A 16,378-nucleotide genomic window follows, 5' to 3' on the forward strand; every position below is an offset into this window, starting at 1 on the left:
TGGGGGAGCATGGGGGTCTGAGTTAGCTAAACTTAAATCTAAAATCCTTACTGCATCAGATGGTGCATGGGGCAATGCCTATCTCTGTTTCTGTAGACCCTGGGCCACAAAACTTTGTTTTATTACTTCAGAAGGGCATTGGTGTGTTTTCAACTACCATACTCTTTCCCAAATGCTAAGCAGCAAAAAATAGCATTATAATATCTTGGTAAATGGACTCGACCAGGGATCGAACTCAGGACTTATTACTGCAAGGTGAACACTCTACAAACTCATTGGTAACACATCCAAGGGGTGTAGATAATCATTTTTGCTCTGTCCATACTCTCTAAACCAAATTGACGAAAGCAAAATGATATAAAAGACTCCACCTCACCTCCCTGACAAACTTCCTGAACAGAGTGAAGCAGGCCTGTCCCTCCGAGGACCTGTCCCTCCCCTCCGTGTCCATGGACTCTTCCGAGGGGCTGATGACCTTCGTGTCCAGGTCCTGGCAACAGTTTTATAGGGAGGACTTATTCTGAGTCAGACGTTCTTCAATCCAAACTTATTAGTGAAACAGACTGCAAACACGTCAACAAAGCAACAACAAAATAATAATTTTAACGTTATATTAAATTTGTAAATATGTGTCCTCAAAATCAACGGGGTTCAGAATCCACATCAATCTGACATCGGATTATCGACCACAATAAACTGGCTGACCTTGAAGTACTTGACCTTGGTACAGATGGTCATGCAGACGGAAAGCAGCTTGTAGAAGCCGCTCACCAGGGGCAGTCTGGGTAATGCGGGAGAGAAGGAACTTTTGATTTATACTATTCATCATATATTCTACTAGAAAAAATACTAGTAATGAAACAAAGAAACATTAACCAAAACAATAATCTTGACCAATTTTTCTACCTGGTAGAGTGCAGAATGAGGGCATGGCCTAACCCCAACCCCAACCACAACCCCAACCCTAATCCTAACCCTAACCCCAACCCTAACCGAACTAGCCCCTGAACCTGACCTTGTAGAGTGCAGGATAAGGGCTTGGCCTAACCCTGACCCTGACCCTAACCCTAACCCCAACTCTAACCCCAACCCTAACCAAAGTAACCCCTGAACCTGACCTTGTAGAGTGCAGGATGAGGGCATGGCCTAACCCTGACCCTGACCCTGACCCTAACCTAACCCTAACCCCAACCCTAACGGAAGTAACCCCTGAACCTGACCTGGTAGAGTGGAGGATGAGGGCATGGCCGACTGTGTAGACCCAGCACTGGAAGTACTCCGGGTGGTGATGAGGTAACAGATCCCTGCAGATGGCATGGACACTTGGTAAAAACCATGTTGGCATGTAGGGTTTTATTTCAACATGTCTGAGATGTGAAAAATCATTTCTTCATTTTGAAAAAATAGAGTATCGTCAAATCACAGGCAGACCTGCAGAAATCAACCACGTTGATGAAAACCACAAAGTCCCTTGGTTTGGCCGCCTGCAGCCCGGTGATGGGGTCAGAGGTCACTCTGTCCTGGGAGCTGAGGTCATCAAGGGTCAGCTGAAATGCACAAGATGAACAGAAATTCATCGAAATCAAGTAAGAAAACAAAGACAAAATTGAAGTCTTTATTTAAAAAAAACAGCTTCTTCATTGTTTTTGGCCAAAAAATGATCTTACTACTCTATCATAAACTATTCAGCAGAAAACAAAATACAGCTTGACTGAACAAGACCGTTCCAATGTTTAACTTATTGACCAAAGTTGCATCGACAACATAAAAAATTAACTCTACAACATGTATATTTCTTTAAGTCTTTTTTTATCAAATCATACTCAAATTCTTTCTTCCCAAGTCACACAAGACAAGATTCTAAAATGGTTGAAGACTATGTATAACAACTGTCATACCTCCTCAGTACCAGTTTCCGCCTGTTTGGAGGTCGTCAGGTCAAGTTTGTCGATGACCTTGAGAACAGAGGTCACCAGCTCGTCATACAGCATCCTGTGCATGGCCTGTCGGTCGGCCACAGCAACACCCCACTGGGACAGCTCCTGTTAACAACAGCAATAAACAAAAATAAATAACAAAAACAACACCCCACTAGGACAGCTCCTGTCAACAACAAATAACAATAAACAAAAATAAGCCAGCTAATCACAAAGGGGATCCAAAACATTACGGATAGTTTTTATGTTGTAGTGATGATACATAGTAATAGCACAACAAACATATTTATCTTGAAGATTTCTGTCATGACAACCTTGATTCTGGAGCTGTCCAGCAGGTTGCCCTGCTGTGTAACCTGACCTTAATTTTGGAGCTGTCCAGCAGGTTGCCCTGCTGTGTAACCTGACCTTAATTTTGGAGCTGTCCAGCAGGTTGCCCTGCTGTGTAACCCTGACCTTGAACTGTCCAGCAGGCTGCCCTGCTGTGTAACCCTAACCTTGACCTGTGTAACCCTGACCTTGATTCTGGAGCTGTCCAGCAGGTTGCCCCACAGCTCCAGGTAGTCCCGGTAGGAGAACCGTTTGACCGGCTGCTGCACCGGCTGGTCTCCGCCCTCCCCTGTAGAGACTGGGAGGTCGTCGTCTTCGGCCTGTGGGTGACAAAACACCTCATCAAACAGTTTTCAGACCCTTGATCTGACACAAATTGATAAAATCACTCACTACTCAGATTTTTTACTTCATAAGTCTTCTGAACTGGGTCAACTTTCTAGGTTATGACTTTTACATTCTATGAAGGTTTAAAATCTAGGTATAGTGATATGCCAAATAGCAGTTATGCGCTAAGCGATATATGATTTTGGAGATGGTCCGATGTTTCAAACAAATTTAATGTTTATCATTTAGATCAAAGAGTACAACTCACCGTAACTCCTTCTATAACATTAGGGTGGGAGCAGGTCCGGATCAGGGCCTGGTAGACTGGAGAATGATACAAAGTAGTGTTCAGTACTTAAAACGTTACGTACTTCATAGTTTCATGTTAGGTACTTCATGGAAGTAAGAGCCATCCTGAAATTGCCACTCGCCTACCAATGTCACTTAAAGTGACTCTGGATTGTTGATTAATGATGCAACACACGACTTCTGTACATAAGCTGTGTAAAATTGGCCAGGTCAAACCAGGATCAATATATTCTCATATCGAGGCTTATGGGACCACCTTGAGTTGTCCTATAGGTGTGGTGCGTTCTTTGTCATATCATGTTCCTAGCGCAAGTTTGAGACTCACATATCCCATTGATTATTGCCCTCAGCGTGGCCCCAGGGCCAGTTTTAAGAATCACCTATCCTACTGAGGAACGTCCTCAGCATAGCTCCCTTCGGCACCAGGGCCAGTTATCAGACTTACCTATCCTCCCCCTCAACTATCATACAGAGGAATGTCCCAAGCTTAGTGCAAGGACCAGTATTAAGACTCACTTATCCTACTGACTCAGAGGAATGTCCGAAGTGTGACACCAGGGCTAGATTTCGGACTCACCTATCCTGCTCAGGAACGTCCTCAGGGTTGCCCCCTTCGGCACCAGGGCCAGTTATGAGACTTACCTATCCTCCCGAGGAACGTCCGTAGCGTCGCCCCCTTCGGCACCAGGGCCAGCAGCACCTTCAGGATGGCCTTCTGGCAGATCAGGTGCATCTTCTTGCCGAGCCGCGGGAAGTTCTCGAACAGGACGACGACAAGTCTCTCCAGTGACGTCACAAACATGTCCGACAACTGGGAGGGCAATAGGCACTAAAAATGTTCACAGCCATCTTATGACATTCTTTGGTCATCCTTAATCGTTGTGTCTACTTCACTCAAAACTGACAACTTAGTGGAGCCCACTGGTCTTCATGCAAATTTAAACAGCGAGTGAAGAGTATTCAAAGAACAAAATCAACAAAGAGTGACCAGGGTGTCTAAAGATGCTGCATTATTTCATCCCTTTTCTCTCTTGTTATCACTCTCATTTCTCTTGTTGTCCCTCTATCTCTCCTGTCTTGTTCTCTCTCTGTCCCTCCCTCCTTACCTGCTTTCCTCTCCCCCACCTTACCTGATCCAGGTGTTGCAAAATGCTGGCCAGAGCCTCCAGGAAACTCGGCAGGTGATGCACCTTGTACTTTCTCCTTCATTCCCTCCCTGCCTTCCTCATTCTTCCAACACTACCTCCCTCCCCCTTACCTGATCCAGGTGTTGGACGATGCTGGCCAATGCCTCCAGGAAGCTGGGCAGGTGATGCACCTTGTCTTACCTACCTACCTCTCTCCTACCCTCCTCTCCTCCCTCCCCCTTACCTGATCCAGGTGTTGGACGATGCTGGCCAGAGCCTCCAGGAAGCTGGGCAGGTGATGCACCTTGTCCTCCAGACTGTCGGACGTGCCAAAGTACAGCTGCTCGCTCCTCTGCATCATCTCGCTGAACATGAACTTCACATCGCTCTCCGACAAAAACATCTTACAGGGCTGGAACAAAACATGAACTTCACATCGCTCTCCGACAAAAACATCTTACAGGGCTGGAACAAAACATGAGTTGAACTTTACATCGCTCTCCGACAAAAACATCTTACAGGGCTGGAACAGAACATGAAGGTCACATCGCTCTCCGACAAAAACGTCTTACAGGGCTGGAACAAAACATGAACTTCACATCGCTCTCCGACAAAAACATCTTACAGGGCTGGAACCAAACATGAACTTCACATCGCTCTCTGACAAAAACATCTTACAGGGCTGGAACAAAACATGAACTTCGCTCTCCGACAAAAACATCTTACAGGGCTGGAACAAAACATGAACTTCACATCGCTCTCCGACAAAATCATCTTACAGGGCTGGAACAAAACATGAACTTTACGTCGCTCTCTGACAAAAACATCTTACAGGGCTGGAACAAACTCAAGTTGCTGTCAGGGTCTTAAAGTTAAGTTCCATGTTGTCCATTTATGATTAAAAAAAAGTGATGATGACCTAGGATCTAGGATTCCACAATAAACCATCTGTACTTTTTGCTTGATTTTTTTCAAATTTGAAACTGTCATGTTCCAACAAAGGATGGCGTACTTTACAATAAAACATTAGTATGATAATTGCTTATCCCTTCTCAGCCCAACTTTGACTGTAAGATGTTTTATTAGGTATACTATTAATAGACATGTACATGTAAGTAGAGAAATATTCCCCATCACAAAGACAGACAAAACTTACAGCAGCGAAGAAGCCATACCCCCGTACGGCGATGGACATCTCCCGGGTACCGGCCTCCGTCGTGTCGATGATGGAGCGAAACTCTCGGATGAAGAACTAAGCGGGATCGGAGGAAAAATAATACCGGAAACTTGTGCTTTAGTTGCAAAAAAGTTGCAGCAATGAAACTCGCTTATTGCCTCACACACTACACACTTTACGTGTACAGTTTCTGTATTTGACATAGATTCCCTAATTATACATAGGATGCCACTGTGTAAGACGCCGAGTTACCTTAAACACAGCCAGGTTAGCCTTGTTGTCCCCCTGCTCATGTCTGGTGACCAGCATGTCCGCTATCTGGAAAATCAGATTTGGCAACGTTGAGGTGGACAAAAACTGATGCATGCATAAGAGAAGAATTTCACTAATGCATGCATCAATTTTTGTCCACTTTCCCTTGGTTAAATATTTAATGTTTTACACACGTTGAACTTTTTTTATTGCAGTGGTGTTTGTACAAGGCATAATTCAGAGATAATAACAGAGCAACTGAAAGTATACCATCATGCCATGAGAGACGTACAAGCGCACCTAACCCTCATAATATGGAAAACAAAACACCCTAAACCGGACAGTGAGCGTACATGTGTAAGTAAGGAAAGGAGGGAGCACGAATGTAACCCTGAAGATTAAGTAAGCATAGTCTACAATCCATTCAAAGGAATTTTATAGAATGTCAAGTAACAACTGTGTCTCGCCTGTTTGAGGAAGGCCTCCAACGCTGCGTATCCTGCCTGCTTCACATCTCTGTTGGGATGTTGGCTCCAGTCGTACAGCTTCCTGTACATGTCCTACAGGGGTGACATGGAACTGTTGTTACACACCTGAAACTCTTATTGTTACACATGTTAGTTACAATTGTTTCACATCTCTGTTGGGATGTTGACTCCACTCGTACAGCTTCCTGTACATGTCCTACAGGGGTGACATGGAACTGTTGTTACACACCTGAAACTCTTATTGTTACACATGTTAGTTACAATTGTTTCACATCTCTGTTGGGATGTTGACTCCACTCATACAACTTCCTGTACATGTCCTACAGGGGTGACATGGAACTGTTGTTACACACCTGAAACTCTTATTGTTACACATGTTAGTTACAATTGTTTCACATCTCTGTTGGGATGTTGACTCCACTCATACAGCTTCCTGTACATGTCCTACAGGGGTGACATGGAACTGTTGTTACACACCTGAAACTCTTATTGTTACACATGTTAGTTACAATTGTTTCACATCTCTGTTGGGATGTTGACTCCACTCGTACAGCTTCCTGTACATGTCCTACAGGGGAGACATGGAACTGTTGTTACACACCTGAAACTCTTATTGTTACACATGTTAGTTATAACTGTTTCACGTCTAGGTTGGGATGTTGACTCCACTCATACAGCTTCCTGTACATGTCCTAAGGGGTGACATAGAACTGTTGTTACATACCTGAAACTCTTATTGTTACACATATTAGTTACAATTGTTTCACGTCTCGGTTGGGATGTTGGCTCCACTCGTACAGCTTTCTGTACATGTCCTATGGGCGACATAGAACTGTTGTTACACACCTGAAATTCTTATTGTTACACCATTTACATAGTACATGTTTCACACCTCAGCTGGGGCGTTTACTATACAGTTTTCTATCTGATGTTCATTTTTGTATCATACTGATAACAAATAACAGTAACTGTTGCAAATCTGTAAATCCTTGTCACATGCAAAATAATAATTCAAACCTCTTGTCATATTGCTAAAATCTGTGTGCTTGATCAATGTGTGTGTCATGTATATGACATGAAGTGTTGTTAAACTGTGACCTATGACTTCTTGTCTTATATACATATATTACAGTGCTATTTAATTTTGCTAAACCTAGCCATTTGAATCCCTCATGTAAAACATCATCTACCTTATCAGCATGTATCGTGTGGTTTATTTTCAAAGAATGGCACCCACCTCGTAGTCGTTCATCAGGTACACGTTAAACTGGGCTGCATGTTTGGCCAGGAGCCACAGGCCAGCTAGGGGTGGGAGGGGGGTGAAAAACAAAAGTTACTGTTACGGTAACAGCTCTATAGTACCAAGTCTAACAAGTCAAAAGTATACTGTACTTAACCCTTGAGCTCCTGATGAAATGTTAGAGGAAGATGTTATGTCAGAGCAACTGTCTAGTCAAAATAACAGTTAGTTGGTACAAAATTTAATGTAGATTGGTTGGTTAATACACATAGTACAGGCCGGCAGTTGGATTAAGGGAACTACACATGTTGTCTGTTCAGTGGAATATCAAATGTAGAAGACTTTCTGTTACAATGTTAAACATTATTCCAATTCTACTAGATCATCAAGAGTTGTAAGGTGTTAATTTTTTTCCTAATTTAGAATACAATGTTCATCAAGAAGACTGATGATCTTTAAAGGCATACTACGCAGTTTTTTGCGCTCAAATTTGAAATATTCTAGAATTAAGAAATATCAGATTTACTACTACTTTTTGTCACTTTTTGACACTTTTGTGTCATTATTTCACGTTTGCAACGTAAAGGATTAGCCTACAAACATTCCGCTCTAGGCACCCTGTAACCTTGTGTCCCCCCAAGTTAGACCCTCCAGGTCTTGCTTGCCACCGGTAGGTCCCCCGGGGTGGGGTAATCAGTTAGCACATGCATGGCAGACTGCAGATAAAGAACACAATGGAGATCTTCTTTGGAAACACCTATATCTAATCATTCTAAAATAGCATATAATCATGAACTTATTAGTCTATTTTGTAGGATATCAACAAGCTAAGGTCATATTCCCTTCAAAACTGCAAGAAACCTTGTACAGAAAGCTAGTCTACTGTACTCAGAGGAACTGTCAACTGACCCCCCACTGGGAAGCCAGGCTGATAAGCAAGAAACAACAACACACAGAGGCAGTAACCAGCCTGTGCCCATCTGTTTCTTGGAAGATAACAATTTTTATACATCATAATGTGGTGCATTGATGTCGCAGCATCTCTCCATGAATATTGGTATGCAATACTATAGGGTTGATTGAGCTAACAATGTAAAGAAAAAGTAGGAAAAGCTACTTTTTGTTTTGTTCAAAAATCCCGTAGTATGCCTTTAAGAATCTACTACAATAATATATACTGTTGCTAACTGTTAGAATTGGGTGGCTGTATCTCACCTTTGGGTACATCATACCGCGCCATCTCCACCTGCGGGAAACAAAGCAAAACATCTGTCATTTCCTCTACGTTTTGATCAGCTGTAAAGCCAATGGAAAATGGTACACCTACAAGGAAAGTTGGAACGATTCTTACTACTGTATGTCTTGTAAACTCAGATTACAAATAACAGCACCAGCAGAAAACTTGTTATTGATCAGATTGATTAAGACATTTAAGAATCAGATACTAAAATTCAAAACAACAACTTACTGTTGTCCAACAGGACATTAGGATAGCTCTAGATTACCCACCTGAGGTGACACAGCCTTCCGGGTAAAGGTGTAAATGTCCTTGGAATGAGCACTTCCTGTGGGAGGTTTCAAGGTCAGGCTTATACATAGATTTGGTTGAAAGATCAAATTATTTCATGTCAGAAAAGAAATCCACAAATTTTGAGAGAATAAAGAGTTTTTAGTTATTTAAGTTAAAAGCAAAGCCTTTGGTGGGTCCCGAAATGGGTCATGTAAGGATCACATTACCATAAGCTGTAGGTGAAACACACATGAAGAAGAAATAACATCCAGGACTTGGTGCTTTACTTAGCAAAAATTCTTTTGATTCCTTCTTGAAGTCTTCAAGAGGAAGCTTGGCCCAAAAGTAAGAAAGAAGGAAAAGAAGGTAACAGATAAGAAAGAAAGCCAAAACACCCTACCCTCCTCCACAGACTGTGTGAAGTTGACCAGGAAGTGTGTCAGGCCCTCCAGGCACCCGGCGATGATGGCCATCTCTGGTTTCCTGGTGCGGGACTCCATCTGCTCCTTAAGAGAGGAGAGGTACACCTTAAGGAGGCGGTCAGGCGAGTCCTTCTGCACCATCAGCTCAGGGTAGACTTCTGAGATCACGCCCAGGAGGGACAGGGCACCGCCCTTCACTGGGGAAAACACAGCATAAATAAATAAACAATATCATCAGCTAAAGGTACAGGACAGGGCACTGCTCTTAACTGGGGAAAAAGATGACATTGAGTCAGAACAAAGCGTGATTAAGAAAAAGCATGCTCATCCCACTCTCTTTTTTTCCAGTCAGTTTGTTCTTCAAGTTTACTTGATTTTTTTCAAAAGGTTAGAATGATCATACTTTACTTCCTATGCTTGGTTGCGAGATGTGCAAAAGGTGTGACATTCAGTGTAATATAACCAACTGCTGCCACTTTGCGTGCCTGTGAAGCTGGTGTGTTATGCCGAATAACAATTTTACCGGCTATACAGATACAGAAGCTGGTGTGTTACATGTATGCCAATGGGCAGTAATATCGGCTATGCAGACACAGATATGGGATGGCAGTTACACCAGACCTGTGGCAGTAGTCTGGCTCTACAGACACAGATATAAGACAGTAGTACTAGTGGTGCAGACCTGTGGCAGTGGTCTGGCTCTTCTTGGTGAGCTCCAGAAACATCCTGTCCATCATGTCCGACACCCGGAGGTCGTCCCCCAGCTGGGAGTGGATGGTCAGCTGTAGAACCTTCATGTGCAGACATGGATAGTTTTAGCAATACACTCATAGATCATACTCATAGCCTGTGTTTACACAGTCTCTCACTGGCAGGGGTTAATGACCACCTCCTTGGTGGTGGCAACTGTACGGCCACTAGGAGGGAGATCTTAGTCAGGCTACTATACATCATACAACTAATATACTAACACTTATGTCATAACTGGAATTGGGATAACATGTGTTTCAGACAGGGTGATAACAAGGGTTATTACATGGGTTTCTGTTGTTATCCCACGGGCTTTCACAGAATCATTTGAGCATGGTTTGAGAGCACTGAGTGCGCAGTTGTCGATAATTCAAATACCAGATTCCGATGTTGGGATTGTTGTTGTTCAACTTGTTGTTCACATTTTTTGTTTAACTTTAATGACACCAAATTTTCACAACTTCTGACACAGTTCGCATTAAAACTTGTGTTTTATTGGGTGGGTGTGGCATAAATGAATATACTGTTCACACATTACATTTTATATTCACTAAACAACTGATAAACATTACAAATATATGCATCACGAGCATGTAGAATTGAAGATCATCACACTACTATGACTTGTCTTCCACCCCAGAAGGAGACTCCCACCTTCTTCAGGACCGGGAAAGTTGCGCACTTGACCCTGGATAACCTGTCCCTGCTGAAGACCGCCATGCAGACATCCTAGGGAACAGGGGAGGAGGAACTGATGATTAGTCTGGGATTTTTATTATTGTTATCGTTATTGTAATTGTTATGAGGTGGGCCGACTAGTCTCTCTTCGCAGCCAGGGGCTGAATTGCGAGAGCTTATAATTGGCGGGGCTAAATCGCAAGGGTCTGGAGCGAGCTTCCATTCAGCGCCATACAGGTGACCTCAATACAACAGTAATTGCCCCAGGTGTGGCCATGATACTGTAGATTTTGAACCACTCACACCGGGAAAAATCCTTACTCTTCTCGATAAGTGCAGTGGGTGGGATATTCAACGAGGGTGGCTCTCCTCAAACAGCTCTGACTTGCTTGCTAAATCTACAAAAATAGCATTCGTAGTCCAGGGGTTACTTTGCCCAAGGGAGGTTATGCTGGATGTATAGATACAGGTACAGAAGCAGATAACTGTTGCAACAAGAAAGAGTTGACCAAACCTTGACCTCCACTGCATGGGGCTGGATCTTCTTCCCGACTTTCTCCATGAAGGCCAGCAGGAACGACAGCGCCTCTACCTTTGCAGGCTGGTACTGCAGGGGAGACAATAACTACTGTCACAATGGCATGTAGCCTGCAAAGCCCAGTGATTGGTGCAAACAGTGCCCTTGGACTAAGTAAGGGTTAGGAGTTTGAGTCCCGTGTGTGTCACTCACTTGACAAGTTACAGGGAAAGGTTCTAGTCCTTAGGACACAACTTTAGGCCGTGGTCCACTGTTCAATCTGCTCGTTGAAAATAATTGGAAAAATCCAGTATTATAAATTAAAATAGTGTTATGACTAGACTTGATTAAGATAACATTCAATTTTAATAAGAGACATTGAGAGGACCTAGATACATTCACCCCTAAACTAATAAAGACTCTGTATGTAGCTGTGCAGAGTATTATTTGTTCACCTTTCACCCCTTGTACAATGTAATGTCTGTGATGAGTGTTATGCTTTTGCCTGGACTTTGTCTCGAAGAAAGCATGATATAAATCATGGAAAGACGGACGGACAGACAAGCAGATGGATGTATGGACAGACAGATAGATGGGCAGATACATGTGTATGATGACCAATGAAATCTATGCTAATAAAAGGTACTGTCTAATGAAAGTTGAAGTACAATGTGCATTCCTCCCACCTGGTCCAGCGTGACAGTTTTGCGCAGGAAGGCTGTGATTCCCGTCGACTCCTGGAACAGCACGGAACAGCAGAAGGCTGGACAGGAACACAATGGTAAGGTCAGAGGTGAACAGCAGAACATCATGACTTTAAAGGACACATCATCTTAAATTTTTCAGATTCACTGCTTCAAGTTTTCTTGATTGCAGAAAATCACATTTTAAAAAACAAACGCATGCACCATTCACGATCAGCTATTAAAAAAAGCATCAGACTTTCCCCTGGACCTATAAAAGGTCAGGATTTTAATATTAAACTCGTTGTATGATAGCATACTGACCTTCCACCTACTCCAATCTTTTAATTAAGCTATTGCTATATTGTATAGATCAATCCCTTTCATATCCGTATAGTTGCATGACACCTTTTAATTATTGATTATCTTATTGTATTATATTGTATGAATTCTTTGTATGTTCGTCCGTATTTTTGTAGGGTCTGCCGCTACCAGCCCAAAGCTGCCTAGGCAGACCCTTGTAATGACTTGTCTCATCGTCAATAAAGAAAGAAAGAAAGAAAGAAAGAAAGAAAAGGGAAAAGGAGAAATCACAACCTATAAAGTTTGCCAAGGTTGACGACTTGCAACAGAAAGTTGTGAGCTTTAAAGAAGTTTTCAGTGACCTAACCACGCCCCCTACCTTCTTGCTACTTTCGGGGGGAGGGGGGCGATCTGTACTGTCACCTTTACATTTTGTATTTCATAAGCCCTCAGGAGTTTCCATGTAGAAATGCTCAATAGTGTAGATCACTTCCACAACTGGACATTGATGATCGCTATGTATAAAAGAACCTTAGCTTATAGCCCTTTCTTTTCCTTTGTTATGAAAAGTGCCGAAATAACAAAGATGGCGGGAAGTTGAAAAATAAAATTATAATTTGACTCACCGACATCTCTGTCCTGTGTGTGTCGCAGACAGATCTGCCCGATGTCGGCCACCAGGTTGTGCGCCTCTACCGAGCCGTGAGCGTGATCGGGCTCGGCGAGCAGCGCGTGGAGCGCCGAGAGCTGGGCCTCCAGCGACCCGCTACCACCGGCCATGCTGTCTACTGCTGAGAACGCGCGCAAAGTCAAGCCACCACAACTGTCGAGCCTTTCAAATTATGTCCGTGTTGCTCTCTGTCTTACAAAAACACCACGATGTATATCAAACATTATACACTGCATAGAAAATGTAATATACGCATCGAAAGATGCTTACATGTGCGCTCTAGGCGTGTAAGAACTTGAAATGTTTGTATCTTGGAAAGGTTACCTCGGGTCGATGACCTTTCCACTGCATGACATGAGCGCAACAAAACGCTGCATATGCAACAAGATAAAGGCTTTTATTTTCACGAAAGATGATTTGAAGTAAAAGATATTTTTGTCACGGACAATTTCGACTATTACACGAAAATGGTTGGAATTTACTCTTTTAATGACATTTAAGGATATACTAGTACTCTAACATTTCACTTCACACTAACGCAACCGTAACTACGAAGGCCCACACATACAATATTTCTCCGCAGCCGGCAGACTCTCTCGGGCGCCTAATATGCCTGCAATACTTTTATTTCTAACGTTACCTAAATCGCAGCGGGACCACTATCATTCAATGTCGAGTATCTAAAAATATGAAGTTTCTAAAATACTATTAGGTAGTACCGTACACGACATAATAGCGTAATGCGCAAGACGAATTTGTTAGTATGGGCCATCGTAGTTTTGAGGGCCTTCTCACGTGACGTCATCATAGTAACAGAGAGTCGACCGGCGCATGCGATCTCGTCTTTCCGCGAAAATTATGGCAGAAATCGAAGAAATCAGGAGACCAGAAGACGAGTTAGACGACGACGATGATATAGATGATGAGGTTTGCTCATTGCTGAATATTTTTATCCCGTAATATTAGCGAATTCGCAAGGATTTTGTAGCACGTGTGTAAGACCGGGGTGGGGAGGGGGGCATACATAACCTTGTTCCAAAATATTATATATCTGAGCTGAGTATCGTTGTGGGGAATACGTTTCCTTTGAAAATGATGTCCGTACAAGAAGCCGGTATAATATAATTGTGATAGACGCTGCGTGCTCACTCAAGAAAGACGAAATATAACCTCAAAAAAAAAATAGCTGGTGAGTGACAGTCAAGGGCAGTTACATGAGGTCACCAAATTATTCCCCGTCGACCTCACATCACTTTTTTTTAAACGGTCCAATGACGCCTTGTTGGGAACTGATAAACATTCAGCAGAATACCGGGTATCACTTGTCTGCATCTGCATAGGATACCCCCAAATGACCCCGCGAGGGGCAAAAGTAGGGGGGGAGCTGAGGCTCCCGGGTTAGGGCGGGCAGGCCGCCTGCCTGGCACGGAAGTGCTCAACGTTGGGAGCGCTTACAACCGTGCCAGGCAGGGCATTCCACTCGGGAATTGTGCGTGGGAAAAAAGAATGTTTGTAGATATCGGTGCGTGCAAATATGTGTTGATATTTGAAGTCGTGACTACCCCGGGTGCGCCCTTGGGCAGGCTTCAGAATATTGCTAGCGTCTATGTTAATATTATTGTTGACTACTTTATAGAAAAAGGTGAGGCGGGCGTTCCTCCTCCTTTCGGAGAGAGGCAACACAAAAAACTTGTCTCGGGCAACACAAAAATGCTGTCGAAAAGTGTGTCATACAGATCTACATGTACTAGTAAATGTAACCCCACATGTGGCCACACAGGCCAGGGTATGCAGTGGTCCATGAAGTTTGAACGGGTATCACTGCAGTGCAAATGCAAATCGGAAACGGCCGAGACCATCATATTCTCATGATGCGGGTCTCACATAGTTGTTTGTTAAGTTCTGACCACACCATGTCATGTTTTCGGGACACAGATTGAGAAGACGTTATTTGAGCGGCTAGTGGGTCTCACATAGATGTTTTATGTAGTTCTATCGGACCCTGTCATATTTTCAGGACATGGAAGACGAGACGATATTTGAGCAGCTAGAGGGTCTCACAGAGATGTTCCCAGACAGTTCTGACCAAACCATGTCTTGGTGTGTGGGTCTCACATAGATGTTTGAAATTTTATGTAGTTCTGACCAAACCCTGTCATATTTTCAGGATATTGAAGACGAGTCGTTATTTGAGCGGCTGGTGGGTCTCTCAGAGATGTTCCCGGACAGCATGCGTAGTGGGGTGTCTGGGGTAACCTCGCTGTCGGTGTCGGGCACGAAGTGGCTGTACCAGTTCACGCGTCGGAGCCTGTGGGTCGTCAGCACCTCCTTCATGATTCTGGTCCTCCCTGTCATCTTCGAGACAGAGAAGGCACAGATGGAGCAGCAGCAGTTGCAGCAGCAAAGACAGGTGATTATTGATGCAATCTGAGGGTGTATGTGCTTACCAGCGGTCAAAGGTTTATCAAAGGCCAGATGGTTTACAATCAGATCTAGAATAGTAGAAAAAATGCAAGATATTTGAATACAGAAGACACTTATGGAGCAGCAGCAGTTGCAGCAGCAAAGACAGGTGATTATATATGGCAGTCTGAGGGTGTAAGTGCTTACCAGCGGTCAAAGGTTTATGAAACGCCAGATTGTTTAGAATAGTAGAAACAAACTTAACACCTTTGAACAGAGAAGGCACTGATGGAGCAACAGCAGTTGCAGCAACAAAGACAGGTGATTATCAATGGTAATCATAAAATTTTTTGCATCTTCCATGCTCTGGCATGTGTGATATCTCATGTAGGACTGGGATTTGCTGTATGGATGAGATTGCTACCAAGCGAAAACATGTCTCTGTGTAATATGAAAAAAAGTAGCAGTTTCCAGTTCAATATCAACACCACCAATGAACTGTATCTGTTAGATATAACATTGAGTGCAAGTGTTCTTAGTTACATTTTGAGCTTTCTTCTTTTTCTTTTTACCACAGATCCTTCTTGGCCCCAATGCTGCAGTTTCTGGAGGAATGCAAGGGGGCCTCGGTGGGATGCCCCTACCCCCGGGCATGCAACCTCAGCCAAGATAACTTCCTCTACAACAGAACTTTTAGACATGTGTAGTCCAGAGAAATTTACATCATACCAACTTTTAGGTAACGTGTAGAGATATACATTTGTACTTCATTCCAATCGTGTAGCAGCAGATGCGATATAAGTTCTGTTGGTTTTGTGCATTGAGCATGGATGCAGCTGTGGTTCTTTTTGTTTGTTTGCCAAACAATATGTCTAGTTTGCATTTGAACACCCCTTAAATGAAAAAAAAAACAGCTTATGTTTTCTATATAGTTCACAAACCCTTGTTGGACTGTGTATCTTTGGACAACTGTGACATTCTGTACTCTGTTTTACAAATAAGGTTCCCACTCTCAAGCTTCTGATACTGGATGTGGCTCTATCAGTACAGATTCTAAGTATGACTGCAAGTACAATGATATGAACCGTTCTTCTGTAATGAAAGTAAATACAGAAAGTAAACAACCAACCAGAAATATGGACTATCTCTTTATTTACAACAGTTCATCTTCAGAAATACACTTTTATGATAATATAATATATGTGTGAATGTATCAATAATGAGAAACAAGGATTTACTGTAGTTCCATTACGCA

General features: G+C 43.0%; 2 protein-coding genes and 1 long non-coding RNA gene across 3 annotated transcripts in view; 1 reads left to right on the plus strand and 2 right to left on the minus strand.

The window, feature by feature from the left end:
- Nucleotides 1–13,047, minus strand: part of LOC118428664 (DNA-dependent protein kinase catalytic subunit-like) — an 86,731-nt gene extending 73,684 nt beyond the window's left edge. Inside the window, 22 exon segments of the mRNA XM_035838775.1 lie at nucleotides 377–490; nucleotides 706–781; nucleotides 1,221–1,304; nucleotides 1,432–1,547; nucleotides 1,899–2,042; nucleotides 2,456–2,587; nucleotides 2,863–2,918; nucleotides 3,546–3,714; nucleotides 4,275–4,442; nucleotides 5,187–5,282; nucleotides 5,460–5,525; nucleotides 5,927–6,019; nucleotides 6,468–6,515; nucleotides 7,185–7,249; nucleotides 8,403–8,433; nucleotides 8,697–8,752; nucleotides 9,098–9,316; nucleotides 9,802–9,910; nucleotides 10,524–10,598; nucleotides 11,062–11,154; nucleotides 11,751–11,827; nucleotides 12,677–13,047. Of these exon segments, the coding sequence (XP_035694668.1) occupies nucleotides 377–490; nucleotides 706–781; nucleotides 1,221–1,304; nucleotides 1,432–1,547; nucleotides 1,899–2,042; nucleotides 2,456–2,587; nucleotides 2,863–2,918; nucleotides 3,546–3,714; nucleotides 4,275–4,442; nucleotides 5,187–5,282; nucleotides 5,460–5,525; nucleotides 5,927–6,019; nucleotides 6,468–6,515; nucleotides 7,185–7,249; nucleotides 8,403–8,433; nucleotides 8,697–8,752; nucleotides 9,098–9,316; nucleotides 9,802–9,910; nucleotides 10,524–10,598; nucleotides 11,062–11,154; nucleotides 11,751–11,827; nucleotides 12,677–12,830 (2,241 nt within the window). The 5' untranslated portion in view covers nucleotides 12,831–13,047.
- LOC118428873 lies at nucleotides 366–1,147 on the minus strand. The gene is made up of 3 exons (XR_004832699.1): nucleotides 1,119–1,147; nucleotides 706–781; nucleotides 366–490 (listed from the first exon to the last, which is right to left on the minus strand). It is a non-coding gene; the product is annotated as an uncharacterized LOC118428873 (long non-coding RNA).
- Nucleotides 13,048–13,519: 472 nt separating the features above from the next.
- On the plus strand, nucleotides 13,520–15,803 carry LOC118429521 (mitochondrial import receptor subunit TOM22 homolog). The gene is made up of 3 exons (XM_035840019.1): nucleotides 13,520–13,647; nucleotides 14,888–15,130; nucleotides 15,701–15,803. Exons 1-3 carry the CDS (start codon nucleotides 13,552–13,554, stop codon nucleotides 15,794–15,796), a joined length of 435 nt encoding a protein of 144 aa, XP_035695912.1. The 5' UTR covers nucleotides 13,520–13,551; the 3' UTR covers nucleotides 15,797–15,803.
- The last annotated feature ends 575 nt before the right edge of the window (nucleotides 15,804–16,378 follow it).

Source organism: Branchiostoma floridae, chromosome 13 (assembly GCF_000003815.2).
Source record: "Branchiostoma floridae strain S238N-H82 chromosome 13, Bfl_VNyyK, whole genome shotgun sequence".
NCBI lineage: Eukaryota > Metazoa > Chordata > Leptocardii > Amphioxiformes > Branchiostomatidae > Branchiostoma > Branchiostoma floridae.